The following is a 21,182-nucleotide window of genomic DNA, read 5'->3' as shown; positions in this document are numbered from 1 at the left end:
AAACGTGACCCCGTTCGTTTGACAACAGTTGGTGTCAAACCATCGGGGTTTGAGTGTATTTAGAAACCCTAAATTTTCGTTATAATTTAGTGAATTTTGACCTGACAATCCTCAATATGGATCAAAATGTATGTTTATGATGTCTCTGAACACAATTCCACAACAAACACAGTTTTGTATGATCCTAAATACATAACTTTTTAATTTCAATTATTGTAGTATCGGATCTGGTCTGGTTTCACAATCTGGATATGAAGGTCCATAATTTACCGGTTCTTGGAACATCCGGGGATTCTGGGTTGAGCAGTTGCAGGTCAAAAAGTTAGTGTAGGGAGGTTTAGGAGGAATGCCGTACAAAATCATCGCCTCCGCAACCATTGAAGCTATGCAAGGATTGAGAAGGCAGGGTGGTGTCGCGGGATGGCCTAGTCGTCAGTTGCCATGTCTCCCACTTCCGGCGGGGACACCCCAAGGAACGTCACTTCAATATAGACCACATCGTCAAACCAACTTGCTACTTACGGTGTATCCTGGCTCAACGATTCTTGGCCTGAATCGGACTCCTTCTGAAGGCTTTCTAGACCAATTTTTTTATCACTGAGGTTGCAAATATCACTGTATTGTGATTTCGGAAATAAACCGAATTATCGCGGCGACTTATCTGACACTTCCGAAGTGATTTCTTTGCAAACTTATCTAATTCTAATTCTGAGTGTAACGACATGTGTTGAACGCAAGACGAAACGTCACAGAAAAAAACAAAGCGGTTCGCGTCATGTTTTCCCAAGAAAATTTGTAAGTTTTCACTTTTTACATAAAAAAAAGATGAATAATACATGTTTTCGACTTTCTTCAAACTTTACAGTGAAAATGACCCCGAAAGGCAGGTGGAGGAAGATGAAGAGTCCGAGGAAAGCTACACGGAAGAAGAGTATCTGAAAGAGGATCAGCCGGAAGAAGTAAACCCCGATAGACTCGAAGAATCTAATCCGGAAGCTGGCGGGATCGATTACGATCCGTTTACGGACGACGAAGCTGGACCTTCTCCATCCCCTCAGCGAGAGCAGGAACGCTCAAAAGCGAAGCGACGAAAGTGCGAAAAATTGTTTTCATTGGAATGCAGTTTTTGTCAGAGATTGTACCGAAGTCAGTTGAGGCCAAAAGAAAACTTCTCGGCGCAGATCAGTGGCGATTCTGTGCAGGAGGTGGTAGCAAATATGTGGGAGTCGGGAAAAAGCCTCATCAAACGGGAAGTCAGATTCGAAAATGGAGTCCCGAAATGGGCTTCTGGTGAAATCCCCGGAGAAGAATCCGCAGAAAAGTTCCTCATCGTGTACGACGTAACCGCTCATAAATCGTATGCCACGACGAATCTAACCTCGAAAAAGCTGCAAAAGTGGCGTGATCAGATTGTTAAGGTGTTTGTGTACGCTTACTCCAAGGAAGTTGAGACCAAGGGTCAGTATGGGGATGTTCTCAAATACTTAATCAATCCCAAGAATCCTGATCGGGCTGGCGCCAACTCTATGAGGGAGGAAGCTGCTTTGGCAAAGAGTTGAGAGAGAAAATCCGCACCTCGAAGGTCATTCCAGCTCCTGGCTGCTGTGGGCTACCACAATTCACGCGGCCCCTGCCCACGAGCAAGAAGCTTTGAAGGAGGCGCAACATCCCCCCATCAACATATCGAAGTATTTCCGTTGGGTAGGAGTGTCCGAGGCAGCTCGCCTAGATTCAGTCCATCGAGGAATGGTCGTAGCGAATACGGTCAATTCGCGATGGTCGAAGCAAATCCGGGAGATCAAGGAGGATCTTCACACTGCATTTAACATCATTCAAGGGGCAATCAGGAAGGTGGAGACCATGGAAGCGGAATCGAACGCAAGCATAGATATACTTTCTGCGATGGAATCGGCTGTGCAACCCGAGGAGAGCGAGTTAAGCCAACAGTAGGCTTCGGTATCGATCACATTTAATCATTTTTAAGTGATTTTATCACATTCATGTTTTCTAACATTCATGAAATAAACAAATTCGTAATCAGTCGTTATTAAATCAGTGCTTTTATTCCTTCATTGCTTACGGTACAATATCTAGCCCAAATTTCTTCGGTTCTTGTCCCAATCCCTTTTCTGGCAAAAATGATCCTCCAGCAAAGTAGCCACAGTGCTCGAACAGTTTGAGGCACGAATAAGTTTTAAATCGATTAATCGCATCGAGCACTTCATGCAAAACCGGTTCGTTCTGGCGATGGTGGCGCTGCAAATCTTTTTTAATCAACCCGAAGATAATCTCCAACGGGTTAAAAAAAGGGCAGTAGGCTGGGAGAAATATTGGCAAAATGCCAATTGACCTCAGATACATTATGATATTGCGGTCACAATGTATCTTGGCTCCGTCCATAATCCACACGGAGTGGAATCCTGGATAGCGTTGAACTTTTTGTTCTTCAGGGCAAAATCACGACAACAGTCAAAGAATTTTAGCCGTGTGAAAGTGCCCTCAGTCCAGAAGCTATCCAGAATTCCACCGGAGCCAAGAAAACAAAGCATGGATGCCCGAGGTTTGCGGCAGAACTCTCCTCGAAAGATGACCTTTTGTCCAACGACGCCGTAGCCTTTGGTCCGCAGCATGTCACGATTATCGAAGCTGACCTCATCCAAAAACACCAGGTTGAACAGGTCCCACGGAATTGAAAGCAGCTCGAGGACGTACCGGACAATTTCATCTTCACGTATCTGGATCGCCCGGCGTTCTATGGTCTTCCAGGACATTCCAGCTTCGTGCAATACGGCCCAAACGGAAGACACACTGATCGAAATTTTGAACTTTCGTTGGAACATTGACTGAGCTTCATCAAGAAACAGAATCGGATATCGATTGTAAAGCTCAACCAACCATGTCCGCATTTCCACTCCAAACTTTTTGTAAACCTGGGCCCGCTTCTTCCGGCTAACAGCTCCGGTTTGGTCGAATTTAGTAAACCACTCGGTTATCGTCGACGGTGCCTTGCCATAAATTTCTGCCAATCTTTTCTTAGACATTCCCAAGAAAAAATGTCCATACAAAGCATGGTAAACAGTATTAGCGCTGGCGTGTTGTCGTCGAACGTTTTGGATGATGATGTTGGCCATTTCTGCAAAAAATGTATTTTGTTATTTTTTTTCATTAAATAATCAAGCAAAAGTTGTGTTCACCCACCGACAGCAATTTTCGTCAATCAAAACAAGATGACCGAAGACAGATGACAACAAACTTGGCTTACACACTGATCGAGAAATACCAAATATAGTTTGACAGAAAAACGGCGGAGAGAAAAATTGCGGCGAGAGTGGAAATCGCTTGGTTCGATTTAGTGCCAGAGCGACAATATTATCACTAACTGTAACGTTTCACAATGATAAAATAGTCTTTCCTCCAGTTTTTTCTTTAAAAACCCGAAAAATGAACAAAAAACAAAAGGACGAATCTGTTGTTTACTTCTGCTTTGTGGCGTAACCTGACGGGCGAAACCGTTGTTTTGGTTGAGTGGGTGGCGAATACGGGGGCGAAAATGTAGGCACGCTCTTCAAAAAGGCGTAATTTCTTTTTCTCAATTTTTAATAGCAAAAACACCTTAATTAATTTCAAATGGCTCTCTATGATGAAATTCTTGCTATTTTCTATTACGTTTTGACAAAATTCATGGTTTTCATGCTTTTTTGTGGAAATAGGAATTGATCGAAATTGCAAAATTTAGTGTCTAAGAATATCCAGCTCTCTAAGAATTTTGCTAGAATCCTGCTAGAACGTCGAGACTGGGTACTGGGCTTGAGATGGCAGTTACTGGATCCGTGACCGAACTGCAAGCAGTTCTTGCACTGGGCCACGTGCGCTTCTTTGTTACGGTAGGCCACCCACCGGACGACGACTGTTCCCACTTTATTCACCTTCATACTAAACTCCTTGATATTGGTGTGCCCCTTGGGGAAGAGCACGATGAAAGGCGTCTCATCGATGGCGGGAAGCTGCTGCTTCCGCCTGATGGTGTGTACTACCAAGGCGTCCAGCTGCTAAGCAGCTCTTTGATGTAATCCGGTTCCACGTTCGGGAGACCTCACATTACTACCCGGTGCGGTCTCGCACTGCGCTTTCCGTGCGTGCAGAGCTGCACCTTGTTCTTCTTCAGGTGGGCTTGCACCATGTCGAAGTCGTCGTTCGAGAAGCACTTAATTTTGGTGCCGTACCGCGTTAGTTTGTGTTCCGGCTGGACATCACATGACGACATCACCTTCGCAAGGTGGGCGAAGCTCGTGGCTTTCACCACCAGCGGCGGCTGCTTCTTCTCCCCGGCCGACTTGCCGGGTGCTGTAACTGTAACCACGGGGATGTTTTTTTCTGCTGCTGGGTTTGCATTGTTGTTGTTGTTGCTCTCCTCCGCTAGCGGGCTGAACTTGTTGTTGCTGAGCAGTTTCTCCAGTTCCTGGCCATCGCCGACGTTGATCTCCTCCATAGCCATCCTGCGCCGAACTTTGATAACGGGACGAAATTCGCCCCCGTCCTCTCCTCCTCCTTCGGAGTCTTCCACCTCCATGCCCGTCGCCGCCTGCGTTTTGGGTTGGAACCCGTCCGGTTTCTCCCACACACTTTTCTTTAAGGCCTTCCATCCTGAGCCCTGAGCTCCGTCCACTCACTCTCCGCCGTCGCGGCCGCCGCCATGGCCGTCACCGTCAAAAACGTGCTAAGCTAGCTCAAAAGACGACCGAACCCAACGAAAGTTGATCTGGGAATGGTTTTTTACCGTTGTACATATTAATTTACATAGGGCTTAAGCACCCTATTCCGTTCGAATTTACCCTCTGTAGATTCAAAATATTCCAAATTAAAAAGTGTCAAACAAACGGGGGGTTTGTTTTGCAGACTTCTGAAATCATGTTTCCGAACATTGGCAACACTGCATTTGATAAGGCCGCGATGAAATCAAAAACGAAACGTCACTCGCCCTCGCAAAGCGAAAACAACTTTCGCGACTCCTCCGTGTCTATTTTTGTTCGCGATCGCCTGATTTTTGTGCGGTGGCCTGACCTGGCCCACACACGCTGGACGCGACGGGTCAATCTTCTAAACTACCGCAACAACATTCCGTTTTTACTCTGAGAACTTCCCCGGAACAGCGTTGAAAGAAAAAAGGGTAAGGCTTCCTTCATCCCGCCTTCCATATGCCACCTGAACAACAATTTTGTTCTGCCTCCGTTTACAGGTGACGTGTACCTTCTGGTTGGAGAAGACGAGAGCGAGACCGGGTTGACCGTTGCGAACCCGCGAATGATTGTAACGGGACCAGCACCACCAGCAAGAAACAGAACCAGCGATGGGTGTCCGGAAGCGGCCCGCGGAGAAGGAGCAGCTGCTGGTGGCCAAAGGAACCGGTGCCGGCGTTGTCCACGATGAGGACAAACACGAACGGAGCGACCTGCGCGGCGACTGGGGCAACATTGCCATCCTGTTCTTTCTGTACCTGCTGCAGGGCATTCCGATCGGGCTGGCGGCGGCCATCCCGATGATGTTACAGAATCGCGGCGCCAGCTACAAACAACAGGTGCGTGTTGAAGGTTGGGCCGGTTGTGCCTCTTATCTCGATGGGGTTGATAAGAGATGAGTTGGAGGCATCACGCGTCGCGATAACAATAATTGTTAAACATTGTCCCTTTTTCAGGCCGAGTTCAGCTTCGCCCACTGGCCGTTCAGTATGAAGTTGCTGTGGGCGCCGATCGTCGATTCGTTGTATTGGTCACGCTTTGGCCGGCGCAAGTCCTGGCTCATCCCGACGCAGTACCTGATCGGGTTGTTTATGCTGATCCTCAGCCTGCACGTGAACCGCTGGCTGGGCAACTCCGAGGGAGACGATGTGGCGTCCCACGTCGCGCCTAACATTCCCATCCTGACGGGGATCTTTTTCGCGCTGAACTTCCTCGCCGCCACGCAGGACATTGCCGTCGACGGGTGGGCACTGACGATGCTGAAGCGTTGCAACGTGGGTCACGCGTCCACTTGTAACAGCGTTGGCCAGACGGCCGGATACTTCCTGGGCTACGTGGCGTTCATGGCACTGGAATCGGCCGAGTTCTGCAACAGCTATCTACGCTCGGAACCGGCGGACGAAGGTCTGGTGACGCTGCCGGGCTTCCTCTGGTTCTGGGGATTGGTGTTCCTGGTGACGACCACGTTGGTAGCCCTGCTAAAACGTGAATCGCTGCCCAGTGCCGAACGTGGGCACGAGGAAAGCGTAGATCTCAATATCAAGCAAACGTACCGCCTTCTGCTGGACATCATCAAAATGAAGCCCATCCTCATCCTAACTGCCATTCTACTAACGGTCAAAATCGGATTCGCCGCCTGCGACGCCGTCAGCTCCCTCAAGCTCATCGACGCCGGCGTTCCCAAAGATAAACTCGCCCTCCTCGTCGTTCCCCTCGTCCCGCTCCAGATCGTCCTCCCGCTCGTCATCAGCAAGTACACCACCGGCCCACGACCCATGGAAGTCTACCTCAAAGCCATCCCGTACCGGATCGCCCTCACCCTACTGGCCGCGGCCGTCGTCTGGTTCACCCCGGCCATGATCTACGACCACCACGTTCCGTACTACTACTATCTGATTCTGCTGACCAACTACGGCCTGTATCAGATCGCTCTCTACAGTATGTTTGTTGCGGTGATGGCGTTCTTTGCGCGAATTAGCGACCCGGCCGTCGGCGGAACGTACATGACGCTGCTCAACACGCTGAGCAATCTGGGTGGGAACTGGCCCACCACCGTGGTGCTGTGGATGGTCGACGTGCTGACGTGGCGGAGTTGCACGAACAACGAGCAGAACGATTGTGCCGGGAGCGTGGAGCAGGAGGTAAGAAAAAGGGCGATTTTTTAGATTTTTAAGCAAATGTCGTCGGTTTAGCTTGGAGTCCTAGGCTAGTGGTTCGAACTCGCTAAATTTTTCTCATCGTATTGGATGAATTCTGTAAATTGCTCAGGCTTTTTTAAGCTAAGTAATCTTCCGTTTTACGCATAATTGTCCCATGTTCAAAAAAGTGCAGCTGAGAAAAATGCGATTGAAAATTGTCAACCGACTTCAAACTTGTTTTCTCGGTCGATTCTTGAATTCAACTGTATCAGTCTAAATCCTCCTTTAACTACCAATGCTTCGCGATCAAGTGAAAAGCATTTTTGCTTACCAACCCTAAAGACAGAACCCCGAACCCCACGGAGTGAGCTTCATGGCATTTTTTTTTATTAATTTCAAAATTCAATGAGTCCAGAACGTTCTCGTTGGGAGCAGATGGTAATCGAACCCAGGATCATTCTCTTACAAAGTGAACATCGTAACCATTCAGCAACGACTGCTCCTATAACAAATTAATAATTTAACAAATCGTATCATGAAAAAAACGTAATTTTTATTTTCTTGAAATTTCAAACCGGTTGGGGCCAATCTCGGATTACATATCCCCAGATTACTTTAGAGCACTTTTGGTGTCCCATTTCAGCAAAAAGACAAAAAAAGACAGCATCAAAACGTAACTGTAAGTGAACAGAAAAAAAAACAGCTCGATCGTGATTCCTCGATCTACTACCCAGTGTGAAATGTATGGGCGATGCAGGTCTGGTTCCCAAGGCGAAAAAAAAAACTTGGATTTTTGTAAATTATCAATATTTTTGTAATTTTTTAAATTTTGATAAAATTTAAAAATAAATCAATAAGGCCGTTGCAAATATTTTTCAAAGTTTAAAGTCGGCCCGAAAAATCGAGAGGCAAAACATTTTTTTAGAGAAACTTCAAAATTTTAATGAAAATTTAAGTTTAATCAACTGAAACCAGTTGAAATGCGTTTTTAGCATGTTTGAACTCCTTTAAAAACATTTAGAATTTTTAAGAAATACCATTGTACAGTCCCCCAAAAAGTTTTTTTTTTGCGAAAAAATATCAATATTTGAAATGTAATGATTGGAAAACAACTGCATGTAAAATGCATTTTAAGACACTATTTTCATCCAAATATTGAAACATTGGTTTAAAATTTCAATGTTTATATCTTTTTAAAAAAATTTGCGCGTTATAATGTTTGATCTTGAATAAACAAAAATCACGCAAAATAAACCATAACAAACATGTTTTGGAAATTTTTAAATACTTAAAAAAATTATAAATTACATAAATCTTTTAAAAAAAAAAAATCAATTTCAAATATTTCGAAAAAAAATGGAATTGAATAACAGAAATCTTTCAAAAATTACTTTTTTTAACCCTTAGAAATTGAAAAAAACTTTATTTGTTTTTAATTTAAAATTTTTAAAGCAAAACGAAATAAAATTGAATAAAAAGTCTACAAATCTAGAGTTTTTTTTTTTAAAAAAGTACCTATAAGCTATTGTCTTTCATATGTTTATAGGACCTTTTCAAAAACAACTCTAGAAATTTAATTTTAAAAATACAGAAAAAACAAATAAATAAAAAAAATATTCAACTTAAAAATAAATATGGAAATTGGTTAAAATGGATATACTACCCCTGATCGCATAAATGTCCCATATGCTTTTTCATCGATTTCGAGTTATTGATGCAGTTTGGTTCAAAATCGTGTGCTCTTTCAAAAGAGCCTATAACATCCAGTACTTTGTTCTAGAAATCTTGGGGAAATCCAGTTTTTCGCGAAAACTTAACACGTAGCCTTATGTATGGGACAAACTTCAAATGCGTTTTTCTCAGCTTGCTGTTTTTGCATATGGGACATTTATGCGAACATGGGCAGTATAGGACCAATAATTCCACTCTCCACGCTTTTTATGTTTATGTTACAGCTACCTATCTTTATGTTTAGTTTTATTTTTCTTCTGCTAATGTTTCTTGAACGTCCTCTTAAACGCCCTTTCAAGCCTAATAATCATGCCCTAAGTTTTTGGATTGACTAAAAATATATATATTTTTTAAATCTTTTGAAATTTTTAAAACTTCAGAAACTGTTTAATTTTTTGTTTTTTTTTATTTTTTAAATTTCTTGTAATTTTTAAATTTGTTAATTTTTTTAAAATTTTGGATTTTTTTTTAATTTTAAAAAAGATTAAATTTTCAATATTTTTAAAATTGTTAAAATTTTAGAAATTTTTAATTTTATTTAAAATTATTTTTTTTTAATTTTTGAATTTTCCTGAAATAAAAAAAAGAGTTTTTTAAATTGTTTGAAATTAAAAAGAAATTGATTTAGATTTCTATTTAATTTTGTAATTTTTTCACAGTAATAAAATGTACTTAGATTTTTGTTTAATATTCCGCTTGAATAAAAAATATGTTAAAAATGGTATAGGGGCAGAATGGCCCGCCCTGGGTGCTGAAAAGACAGAATGCGTATCGTGATTTTCGAAAGCTCCCCACTGCTCTCCACTACACTGAGCAAAACTTACACAGCTCAACGAAGTGTTCTACACATGATCTGGCCCTGCTGTACAGAGCACTCAAATATCAATCGCAAAACACTTGAAATTTCGGTGATTGGCCACGAAATAATGTCAATAGCCAAACACTTGAATTTTAAATGGCGTTGAAAAAAAAAGTACGTACAAGCGATTTACAGGTTCTCGCTTGCTAGCCGTGCACGCTACCACTGCGCCGGCCGGCCAGTTGAAGACGGGAGTGTTTTTTGTGCTATTGGTTCTTGCCTCGCTTCTAGCCTTCGATGAAAGTCGCGCAAAAATCAATCAGTGAAACACATTAAATTCATGTGGATAATCACGTTGACTTTGAATAGTGCCTGTTTTGGGTAGATCTTAAGATCATTTTCAAGTGTTTTATTCATCACTTTGAATAGTTCAAGAAGGTGGGACAAATTCATGAGCAAAACAATTGAAAAGCTTGAGCCACCCGAATGAAAATAACATGTTAAAAAATACCAAAAAGTCAACCGCCCAAACACTTGCATTTGATAGTGGTTTGGATTGATGTTGAAACACAAACCAATTAGATCTACGATGTGACTTTATTCAATCATTCAAGTGTTTGGGCACTTGAATAAAAAGTGTGGCATATTTTCAGTGTAATACAACAGCATTACAGCTGTAAACATAAACAAAGTAGAAGGCTATGTTCAAGCTCAAGCGTGACATATTTTTTGCTGCTGAAGTGAAATGTTTTGAAACATTTTGGACCTGTTGATGTTGATGTTTTCAATGTAAAATTAAGTGCATCCCACTTTTTTCTTCGTATACTTAACGATGGGCGGCCAAAAGAGGCCTTTTTTGTTTTGCACGTGATTAAAAATGGTGTCAAAAGTGGGTGGAATTTCGTGAATCAGAAGAGCCACCGAATGGAAGTTCCGAGATTATGTATCTTTGATGTGCAGTGATAATATCGGAGTAAGATTATCCAATATTATTTGGCAGGTACCATTCATTGTTATTGATAATTCGTCGCTAACATTTCAAAAAGCGTCATAGGTTTTGCGTGAGACATAGCGATTGTTGAATGTTAGCAACGAATCATGCCAATCTCGATTTCAATTCTCTTCTTAAGATGTTTTGACTTCGAATACCTTAATAGCTCGACGCCATCGACTTTTTTTTATTCGTGACAAAATAAATTATAGATCGATCACAATACTTGCCACTCCTTGGTATTATTTTGCGAACAGTAAATTGGTTCCGCTTTGACAGTTCTAAATTGAGGCCGCTTTGCGGACAACTATTCTGCACCCAGGGCCCGCCTAAGTAAAATGCGCCAAAAACCATAGAAAAACATGAAAACTTTTGAATACAGTGTAGTAGGCTTATGCTTTGGGATGTTCCCTTCAATGTTGTATACTTGGTTGATGAAAATTTTTAGCTTAAAACTATTTTTGAGCCACTTTAAAAAAAATGTTTTTTCGACTACTTTTCCAGGGTGCGGGGCAGAATGGGCCACCCTGCGGGGCAGAATGGGCCACCTTAGAAAACAAGCCATTTCGTCTAATACAACGTTGAAGGGAGATAAGAAATGACTTAAGGTACCTTTTTAACATAGTTTCCATGAAGTTGGACCACTTTTATAAAAATAGTCACTTACCAAAACAAACATTTTTGAAAATAGTGTTAATATTTTGAAATAAGACACTATTTTTACAAATAAGCGTCAAAACAACTGAAAAATCAACTATTGTTGCATTAAAGGTGATTTGTGAAGCTACCAGGAGTGAAATAATCCATTTAATCCAAATTTCATAACTTTTGATTGTTTTTATAAGGCAGGAAAAGGGTGGTCCATTCTGCCCCCAAGTGAATTTTAATTTAACTTTTGGGAGATTAGCCAGAGACCGAACTACTTCAGTTGAGTGTTTGCAATAGAATGAATTTTATTTTGGACTGTCGTCCCATTACACCTCCGACTCCCCTATTCGTAGTCTACTGTGATCTGATCTTCGTCGTCTTCCATTACTCCTCCTCGACGTGATCCGGTAGTAGACCGATTTCTTCACGCAGCATCTTGATCCGCAGGTTCTGCAACGGCTTCGTAAGAATGTCTGCCAACATCTTCTCAGTCGGACAGTACTGCAGATCGATCATCTTCTTCTCCTTCAGGTCGCGAACGTAGAAGTATCGGGTTTCGATGTGCTTCGTCCGCTTCTCGATCTTGTTGCCGTCCACGAGCTTGATGCAGCTTTGATTGTCCTCGTAGATCGGCACAGCTCGGTTGATCTTGATCCCGAACTCGCCCAGCAGCATCTGTATCCAGATCAGCTCCTTGCATCCTTCAGTCAGCGCCACCAGTTCAGCTTCTGTTGATGACAGCGCTACACAGCTCTGCTTCCGGGAGCCCCAGCTGACGAGTCCGCCGCCAAAACGCACCAGATAACCAGAGTTAGATTTCCGGTCCCGGTGGTCGCCTGCCCAGTCCGCATCCACGTACATCTCCAGTCCTGCACCGGTAGATCCCAAGTGCAGTTTGTGATCGCTCGTCCCCATCAGGTAGCGTAGCACTCGCTTTGCCTCTTGCCAATCCAGCTGCGTCGGACGACTCGACTTCTGAGCAAGAATCGATGTGCTAACGGCAATGTCCGGTCGGGTGTGAACAGCTACGTACAGCAGACCTCCGATCAAGCTCAAATAATCGGTGTTGTTGGGTAGCTGATCGTTCTCCTCCTTCTGCTGTAGGTAGGCTGGATCCAAGGGAATCTTCGATTTCTTGGCATCCTGCAGACCGAATCGACTTGCCATCTTGTTGATGTACTTCTGCTGGTTCAACTTGAATCCATCGGCCGCTCGCTCAACTTCCATTCCCAGGAAATGCTTCAGATCACCGAGGTTCGTGACGGTGAAGTGCTGTTGCAGGCCGTTGAATATCGTTTCAAACTCCTCCTCAGTCTCGGCAGCGATCACCATGTCGTCCACGTAGATGATGATGTACGCTGTTGATCTTCCAGTCTTCCGAACGTAGAGGCACGGGTCAGCCTTTGCCTGGCTGAATCCCAGTTGCTTGAAAACTGCGTCGATCTTGTGGTTCCACACTCGAGCGGATTGTTTGAACCCGTACAGACTCTTCTTCAATTGACACACAGTGTTGACGTCTCCGGTTGTGTATCCTGCAGGCTGCTTCATGTAGATGGTCTCCTCCAACTTGCCATGAAGGTACGCTGTCTTGACGTCCACGTGCTTTGCCACCATCTTCCGACGGCTAGCGATCGTCAGCAGGATCCGGAACGTTTCTTGTCTGGCCACAGGTGCAAAAACTTCGTCGAAGTCCACGCCAAACTTCTGGGTGAAGCCCTGTGCCACGAGTCTGGCCTTGTGTCGCACGATGTTGCCCTTCTCGTCCTCCTTGGTCTTGAACAGCCATTTACATCCGATCGCCTTGCGATCCGGGGGCAGCTGGACCAGCTCCCACGTGCCGTTCTCCATGAGTGATCGGTACTCATCGTCCATCGCGTCCTTCCACAGCTTCGCATCGCCACGTTTCATCGCCTCTGCCGGTGTAACGGGATCTCGACCCTTCGTGGGCTGACGTCTGGCTGCAAATCCAACTAGTGTATCGTCCGAGTTCTCGTCTCCACTTGTTTCCGAGTCCGAAACGATCTCGTCATATCCAAGGTTGGCTGTGAATGATGGAAGGGACAGGCCTTTGCTCGACAGAATAAAATCTTTGAACTTGCCTGGAAGACTGCGCTCCCGACCGCTGCGCAACAACGCCGGTGACCCAGGCGGATGTAATGGTCGCGAGGGGAGCGCAATAGGTGTCACGTCACAGCTGGGACCTGCCACGGGCTCGGCGTCCTCTACTTCAACTTCAACTTCAGCGTTGTCGTTTTCGAGTTCAGCTGTGACTTCAGGCTCTTGTGGGACATCATCAACGACTGGTTCAGCTTCTTCCAGCTGCACCGGCGGCTCGTCTTCTTCCTGCACACACGGGATGGGTTCTTCAAAATCCAGACGAATCACCATCGGTTGCTTTGCAAAGACAGGTGCACTTGCCGGGACTCCTCCTTCACGGAGAAAAATTACGTCTCGTCGCTTGATCAACTTCTTCGCTATCGGATCCCACAGGCGGTAGGCCTTGATATCCTCCTCGAAACCTGTCAGAATACACTCGTGGGCTTTGGCGTCCCACTTCTTCCGCTTCTGTTTCGGGATGTGCACCATGACTGGAGTTCCGAACACACGGATGTGTGCCAGATTTTGTTTACGTCCAGTCCACACCTCTTCCGGTGTCTTGTCGTGGCCTTTGGTTGGAGATCGATTCGCCAGGTACACCGCTGTGCCCGTTGCCTCCGCCCAGAAGGTCTTTGGTAGGTTGGCGTCAAACAGCATGCACCGCGCACGCTCGACAATGGTCCGGTTCCCGCGTTCAGCAAGCCCGTTCTGCTCCGGCGTGTAGTCCACCGTCGTTTGATGGCGTATTCCCAAGCGGCTGAGCAAGACCTGCAACTTCTTGTTGGTGAACTCCTTACCGTTGTCCGTGCGAAGAATCTTCAACTTCCGACCAGTTTGCCTCTCCGCCTTGCAGCGGAAATCCTCGAACGCGTCGTAGACTTCGTCCGCCGACTTTTGCTTCAGAAAGTACACAGCGATCCGCCGCGACTTGTCGTCTATGAAGCTCAGGTAGTATCGCCTACCTCCGAGGGATTGAACCTCCATTGGTCCACAGATGTCGGAGTGAACCAACTCCAACAGGTCGCTTGCGCGCGAGCCAGCCTTGCTGAACGGAAGACGTGTCTGCTTACCCATAGCGCATACCTTGCACTTTTCGACAGCAGACTCGTTGTAGTGGACTCCGGAAACTAGACCATTCTTCAAACGTCTCACGCCGTCGAAGTTGAGATGGCCCATCCGCTTGTGCCACAGTTCCAACGATTCCGCAGCAGTCACCGCGAACACTTGAGGCTTCGGTACGGCCTGGTTCAGCCTGAAGATGTCCTTGACCATACTTCCGGTGGCAACGATGGCCCCGGCTGCGTTGATCACCTTCACTCCACCCTTGTCGAACGTAACCGTGTTCCCTCTCTTCACGATTTGGCTTACCGAGAGTAGGTTTGTCGACAGGTCCGGAATTACCTGCACGTCGTTGACTTCAATCGGCTTCTCGTCGGGTGAAACCGTGGTCCACAGCTTCATGCTTCCCTTCGCGACGACCTTCATGGCACCTCTGTTCGCAGCAACGACTGTACCACTGTAGTTCTCCAGGTTGTCCAACGTTTCCTTCGACTTCGCAAAGTGGTTGGAAGCCCCTGAATCGAAGTACCAGTGGTCGTCCTCGTTGACGGTTGACAGTACGGTACACCAAGCGTCACCGTCCCTCCGATTCGAGTCCTTTGAGCGGCAATCCTTCGCAATGTGTCCGAACTTCTGACAGCGCCTACACTTCGGACCCTTGCTGTCGCCGGTTGGTCGTGGTGGCCGTTTCTGCTCGGGTCTACGTTCCTGCTTCCTGCTTGAGTAGGCCGCACCTGCCGATGTCACCGGGAGCTCCTGCAGCAACTTCGTTTTGATAGAATCTCCAGAAATCACCGTTCCAGAATTCTCCAGAGCCATGATCATCGGGCGGTACGATTCCGGCAGTCCTGCTAGCAGCAGTCCACCTACCAAATCCTCCGGAATAACCATTCCGATACCACGCAGCTGGTGCGCGGTTGACATCACCGTGTTCACGAATTCCTCCATGGACGAACAGTCCTCCAAGTGCGTCGAACCGAACTTCCTGATCAGGCCGGTCCGTCGGGTCAGCCCCGCGTCCTCGAACGCGGCTTCGAGCGCTTCCCACGCTTCCTTGGCGGTCTTCGTGTCCTTCACGTGACAAAAATTGTGACGTTCCAGGTGCAAGATGATCTTGCCTCTTGCCTTGCGATCCTTGACGGCATCTACGGCTTCATATGTTCCGTCCGCCTTCTTTGCCGGCTTCACTGCGGTCCAAAATTCTTCGACTTCAAGGTACGTCTGCATCGCAAACTTCCAGTCGGCCCAATTTTCGCGACCAGCAAGCCGTTCCAAGGCTGGGAAACTTCCGGCTTGACTCATCTTGCTCTGGAACTTTTCGTAAACTTCTTGAAAAAATAACTGCTTCTCAAAATTCTTCTAAGTGTTCAGTTTTTGAATCTTCCTGGGCCCATAACCTTTTGGGAGATTAGCCAGAGACCGAACTACTTCAGTTGAGTGTTTGCAATAGAATGAATTTTATTTTGGACTGTCGTCCCATTACACCTCCGACTCCCCTATTCGTAGTCTACTGTGATCTGATCTTCGTCGTCTTCCATTATTAACACTTCCACCACCAAGCCTCTAAATGATTTTAAGGTTCCGTTGTTGTTTGTATACCTTGGTAGTAGTATCTAGTAACGTTATAAGCATTGAGCAAACTTTTTCAAACAATCCAACTTTTCAGAAAGCTTATTTAAGAACCTCAAAATAAACAACATTTGCGTAGTTTTGTCTATAAATTTACATTTTTGCTCATATTTCGAAAAATACAATGAATTCAAACGTCGTTTTCGGTATGGTGATGTTATTTGACGTCCTTTATAAGACCCTTGCCTTACAATTGGTCTAAATCCATTCTAAAGCCCAAAACCAAGGGTGGCCCATTCTGCCCCCATGGGCCATTCTGCCCCCCCTGCCCCTACCTATAACAAATTACGATCGTAATTTCTCGATCCACGATCCAAATTTCTCAACAGTAAATCGTAACGATCGTAATTTATCGATGATAGATCGAGATTTGTCACAAAATAGAGCGAGTTGTGGCGCTATAACCATGGCAAAAGTGTCCAGGGCATTTGTGGAAATACAATGTTAATAATGACAAGAGGATGCTAGGTGTTAATCAACCTAAGGCATTTTCCAGGATGCCCCCGAAAGACTGGCTGCGCTAGGGTTAGATTAGATAGATCGAGATTTGCCACCAAAAAAAAAATTAAGTTCAGCGACCCCAAATTTGTTGAATTCGTCCTGTTGATTGCCAAATACATTAAAAATCTGGACAAATCTTTTGACCCCTTTCGGCTGAAATAATTAAAACAAAATAACAAACCTCTCTTTTTCCCAGGCCTGCACCACCGGCGGCGGCAAGTGCCGCATCGACGTCGACGGGTACTACATCGAGATCGGCGTCTGTCTGGTGTACGGCATCCTGTGGTACGCCTGGGGCAAGCACCAGATCCGCTACCTGCAGAGCTTGCCGCTGAAGGCGTGGCGCGTCGTCCGGCTCCAGAAGGCGCACTCGAGTTAGCAATTAATGCAGCTTATCTGAGGGACCAAACCGACCACCGAGTAACGTCACACGGGAGGACAGGTGTAGATTGTTGAGTTTTTTAAGTAGAGGAAAATTTTGAGTTAAATTATTATTTTTTTTTGTTTTAAATAGTGCTTAAATTTTACGTCGTGTGCGCGCAAAGGAAAAAAAGCGGGAAAACACTTGGTTTTGAACGAAAGTGTGAGTTTTGTGCACAAATTCCACGAGGCAAACATCCATTCGCAATTTCATTATTCCAACGAGAGAGAGAGAGAAGGGGGTAGAGCATTTTTTCTCACCGTAATGTTTTTACAAATATGTAGCAAAGCTATGTGATTTTGATCCACTTTGTGTAAGATATTAAGATATTCCATAAAAGAACGAGTGAACACGAAAGGGTAGTTTTGTTTGCAGTAAATAACGAAAGAAAGTCTTTATTCCGATACGTTTTTCCCCTCAATCTTTTGCCGTTTCGTCTCTTCGCCGGGTTGCGGCTTCTGCTTCCGCTTGCGATCGCCGGCGCCGGCGCGCTTCTCCATCGATTCGTTGGTCCACGCCCTCGGCAAGTGCACCAACGTCTTGATCATTTCGCTCGAGTGCCCACCGTCAATGTCGACGCGATCCTTGAGCTTGCTCAGCAGGTTCACCTTGGTCATGTTGGCGATCGACATTCCGCTGCGGATCTTCTGGATCGTTTGCTTCTCCAGGTCCAGGGCTTCGCGCAGGTCGTTCAGCGCCGCCGAGTACAGCACGGCGTATTCTTCCTCGGCGTTGGAGCGGATTTCGATCGGTTCCAGCGGCTGCTTGCCGGCCTCGGCCAGGGTTGATTGGAATTTTTTTCGCTCCTCGTCGATCAGCATCGTGATGGAGGTTCCGCGGTTTCCGGCACGACCCGTTCGACCGATTCGGTGGATGTACGTGTTGATGTGGCGCGGCATGTCGTACGAGATGACCACGTCGATGTCGTCAATGTCGATACCGCGAGCGAGGGCGTCCGTGCAAATGATGCTGGAAGAGTTGAAGTTGTTTACTTCGATCAAGTTAAAAAGGTATCTCAAACAACTCACCCGTTGACCTTTCCCAGCGCGAACCGACTCAGCACGCTCTTCCTCGCCTGTGGACTCAACGACGAAGACCACTCCTCGATAACAAGCTCGGTGCCGAACATTTTTTGCAGCACAAACGACAACCGATGCGAGCCGTCGATCGAGTTGGTAAAGCACAGGAATCGCTTGTAGCCGTTCTCCTTAATCAGGGCAAACAGCGTCAACGGTTTGATCTTGAACTGCGTCATGCAGACAAGCTCGCGCAGTTCCACCGGAGTCGCGTACTGGCCAATGAACTTGCCACGCTTCTCCTCCGCCTGCTGGTGGTGCCTCACGAGGGCGGCCAGACGCTTGGCCGGATCGGACACGGCCGTGAACAGTTTGGGGTGGAACAGCTTGAAGGTGTTCAACTTCTCGGGGTCTTGGCTGAGCGTCGCGGAGAACAGCAGCTTGTGCGGTTGGCGAGGTTTATCAAACAGTTCCGACTGGGACAGCTGGCCGGCCGCTCGCCCGAGCAGATACTCGTCAGACTCTTGCTTGACGTGTTTGTTCAGGTGGTACAGCCAATCGTTCTGGATTTGGTCCATGACACGATCCGCTTCGTCGATGATCAGGAAGCGAAGGTGCTTCAGCGTGAATCCCGTCGTCGAGTGAAGATGTTCCACGAGACGACCCGCCGTCGTCACCACAATGTCCACCTTCGGTATGTACTCTCCGTTGAACCGAGCCACCAGCTTAGACTGCTCCACGCTGAACGTCTGCTTGCGGGACAAAAGCAGCGGCCGAATTTTAGTTCCCTCACAGAGCTTCTCAAACACGCCGAAAACCTGCTCGGCCAACTCCTTGACCGGCAGAATGACCAAAGCACGAATGGCCGGAGCAATCCGATTCAGCAACAGCTGAACAACCGGTACGGCAAACGCCAACGTTTTGCCACTTCCAGTGGGTGACGAAATACACACGTCCCGTGGCCAAAACGGCGTCGGCTTCTGGTGCGCATCCAAAATCCACGGAATGACCGTCTCCTGAACCGGAAACAACCGCTTGAACCCAAGCTTCTTCAAGTTGGCCTTCACCTGATCATCCAAATACCCCAACTTCTTAATCGACTTGCCCTTCTTGCTAAGATCGCTATCAATTACAGTCGGATGGGACAACCACGGTGGCAAAATCTCCTCCACCTGCTTCAGCTTCTTAAAGTAGGCATCACCCAGCACCAGAAAATCCGGCTCAGCCTGCGCAGCAGGTTCTTCCCCCTTCGACTCATCCTCTTTCGCTTCTTCTACCACAGGCTCGGCTTTCTCATCCTCCTCACTCTCACTCTCTTGAGCAGGTTCCTCCGGCTCTGGCTCCGCAGGAGCCGCAACCTGCTGCTCCTCATCCCCTTGCGGTTCCGGCGACTTCTTCCTTTGCTTGCGACGTTCGGCCTTCTCCTGAAAGGATCGCTGCAACCGCTGCAAGATCAACTCCTCCTGCGCTTCCTCGTCGTTCTTGGTGAGTTTGGTTTCGTCGTAGCTGCAAGTGGGGGCGATTAGTACGATTCAACACACTTGGTTGTAAAAGTATTACCGATTTACTGCGAATAATTCCATTTTGTCGGAATTTTGTGGAACTCCAACGTCGTGCCACTACCCGTGCCGTGTTTACTTCTAGCACATGTGTTTCGCGGTTTGTTTACGATTGAGATGACGTTTTTTTTTTTGGTGGATGGCATTCGGTCACGGTGGTCGAATGTTTGAAACCTTGATGTTCTAAAATACCAAGCTAGTACTACAGTAATATTCGACTGCTGATGCACCAAGAAAAAACATAAATATTTTGTCGAACGATTTTTTTTAAAATAATGTAAATTTTACCAGCGTATTTTTTTTGTTGATATTACTTATTGTTTTCAAATATAAAGCTTATTTTTCTGAGTTCAATGACCCTTTGTATGACCAGAAAGAGTTTGAAATGGATTTTTAAATCAATTTTGAAAAGTTAACCTCGCGGTCCTTCTTGACAGAAAAAGTCCTACTTGACAGATCTTTTAGACCTCTTTACAAGGGGACCATAGTTGATCCATCGAAAAAATGTTGTCTTGTCAATATTGCGCCTTGCAGCAATTTCTAGAGTTTTGTGTTAATCGTGCTAGGCCTAGATTTTTTCATCACACTGCCTTGCATGACTGAGAACTGTCAACTTTGCGCACTTTGCACCTCAGTAGAGTGCTGCGGGATTATTTTCATCACAGTTGGCAAACTAAATTTCTATCACACCATCAAAACAAAACAAGTGCAATGCATCGACTTCTGATCCCAATCTAGTCACCAAGCTGTGGTGGCCGAGGCAGTTAAGTCATTGAGATGGTCTGTTAAAGGTTCCTGGCTCGATTCTAGAAGTTGGAACTTTTGAAATTACTTTTTATTTTTTTTGGCTCAATTGATGTCATATTCCACCTTTGGCCTGAACATTCAATTACCGGAAGTTATTAAAATTTGAATTCTGATCGTTTCGTAAATTGTCTAAATGAATTTAATGACCTAGACAGTTTTAAATGTTTTATAAAGATCATATAATGTACTGAAGAAGAACCGTTTATATTTTAATGTCCAATTTTGTGCCAATCTATGGAATACTTTCAGTAGACTTAATGATTTTGCCAACAGGAATTTATTCATTCTCCTTTTATGTTTTCCGATTTAAATACATATTTTCCTGTAACCTTTGGTCATAATCCATGACAAACTACATTTAATCCTTCACATCAGTAGTGAGGGGACTTCTCCAACCTGGTGTCATAATGGATAAGACGTGATCCTCGGTGTGTTGATCATCAATGACCGCACAAAAGATGGAACCCGGAGATTTCGGGAGCGCGCGTCCGTTTCGGTTTTATCTGCCTGGACAGTGTAAGTCCTGTATGGCATTTGCCTACATCCAACCGTTATAAGAGCACCTCATCGCGCCGTCAACGCCAAGGACGTATACCCAGAAGCCACTCGCCTCCAACGCCAAGGAGGGCACGCCAGCCCTCTCAGCACGCTCGGATCAGACGCTGGAGCTGCCGATTGAACAAGGAAGGCAGATTTCTGCGTGAAACGAATCCAACAGCTGGTCGTCCATCCGAATCCGGCACGGAAGTTTAAGCCGAAGACAGCCTCAAGGCCGCATCCGGCAACAAAGACTGGAGGTCGCAGCTGGGAAAACCCTCCACTGCCAAAGCTAAAAAGCCAAGAAAGTGAAGTTTTTTGAGTGTTCAAATATTCCACACACTTAAGTCCCACAAAACTGTCTTGCACTTCCAATGAATCTGTTCCGTTCCTCTTCAGATTGGGTCCTGAAACACAAAGGATGAGTAGAATTTTCGTAACATGGCCCGACATTCCAAAAGTAGAAATCAAAACATAAACAGTTTACATACCTTGACAACCCTTAGAAACGAC

General features: G+C 45.9%; 4 protein-coding genes across 4 annotated transcripts; 2 read left to right on the top strand and 2 right to left on the bottom strand.

The window, feature by feature from the left end:
* Positions 1 to 730: 730 nt before the first annotated feature.
* Positions 731 to 1,559, top strand: LOC6038029. Its single transcript, XM_001847822.2, has 2 exons — positions 731 to 795; positions 866 to 1,559. Exons 1-2 carry the CDS (start codon positions 776 to 778, stop codon positions 1,557 to 1,559), a joined length of 714 nt encoding a protein of 237 aa, XP_001847874.2. The 5' UTR covers positions 731 to 775.
* A 512-nt stretch (positions 1,560 to 2,071) lies between these two features.
* On the bottom strand, positions 2,072 to 3,264 carry LOC119770246. The gene is given in 3 exon segments (XM_038264747.1): positions 2,072 to 2,438; positions 2,441 to 3,133; positions 3,199 to 3,264. Coding segments are annotated over 2 exon segments (1,053 nt in total). The 5' UTR covers positions 3,132 to 3,133; positions 3,199 to 3,264; the 3' UTR covers positions 2,072 to 2,076.
* Positions 3,265 to 4,951: 1,687 nt separating this feature from the next.
* On the top strand, positions 4,952 to 17,107 carry LOC6033576 (acetyl-coenzyme A transporter 1). The gene is made up of 4 exons (XM_038260464.1): positions 4,952 to 5,167; positions 5,237 to 5,575; positions 5,693 to 6,877; positions 16,526 to 17,107. Exons 2-4 carry the CDS (start codon positions 5,348 to 5,350, stop codon positions 16,706 to 16,708), a joined length of 1,596 nt encoding a protein of 531 aa, XP_038116392.1. The 5' UTR covers positions 4,952 to 5,167; positions 5,237 to 5,347; the 3' UTR covers positions 16,709 to 17,107.
* Positions 17,108 to 17,123: 16 nt separating this feature from the next.
* Positions 17,124 to 19,419, bottom strand: LOC6033575 (probable ATP-dependent RNA helicase Dbp73D). Its single transcript, XM_038260463.1, has 3 exons — positions 19,327 to 19,419; positions 17,779 to 19,272; positions 17,124 to 17,719 (listed from the first exon to the last, which is right to left on the bottom strand). The coding sequence occupies exons 1-3, from the start codon at positions 19,347 to 19,349 to the stop codon at positions 17,146 to 17,148; spliced, it is 2,091 nt and encodes a 696-aa protein (XP_038116391.1). The 5' UTR covers positions 19,350 to 19,419; the 3' UTR covers positions 17,124 to 17,145.
* Between the last annotated feature and the right edge of the window lie 1,763 nt (positions 19,420 to 21,182).

This window comes from Culex quinquefasciatus, chromosome 3 (genome assembly GCF_015732765.1).
Source record: "Culex quinquefasciatus strain JHB chromosome 3, VPISU_Cqui_1.0_pri_paternal, whole genome shotgun sequence".
NCBI classification, from domain to species: domain Eukaryota; kingdom Metazoa; phylum Arthropoda; class Insecta; order Diptera; family Culicidae; genus Culex; species Culex quinquefasciatus.
Note: the sequence above shows the minus strand (reverse complement) of the source record. Positions and strands in the feature narration are given on the sequence as shown.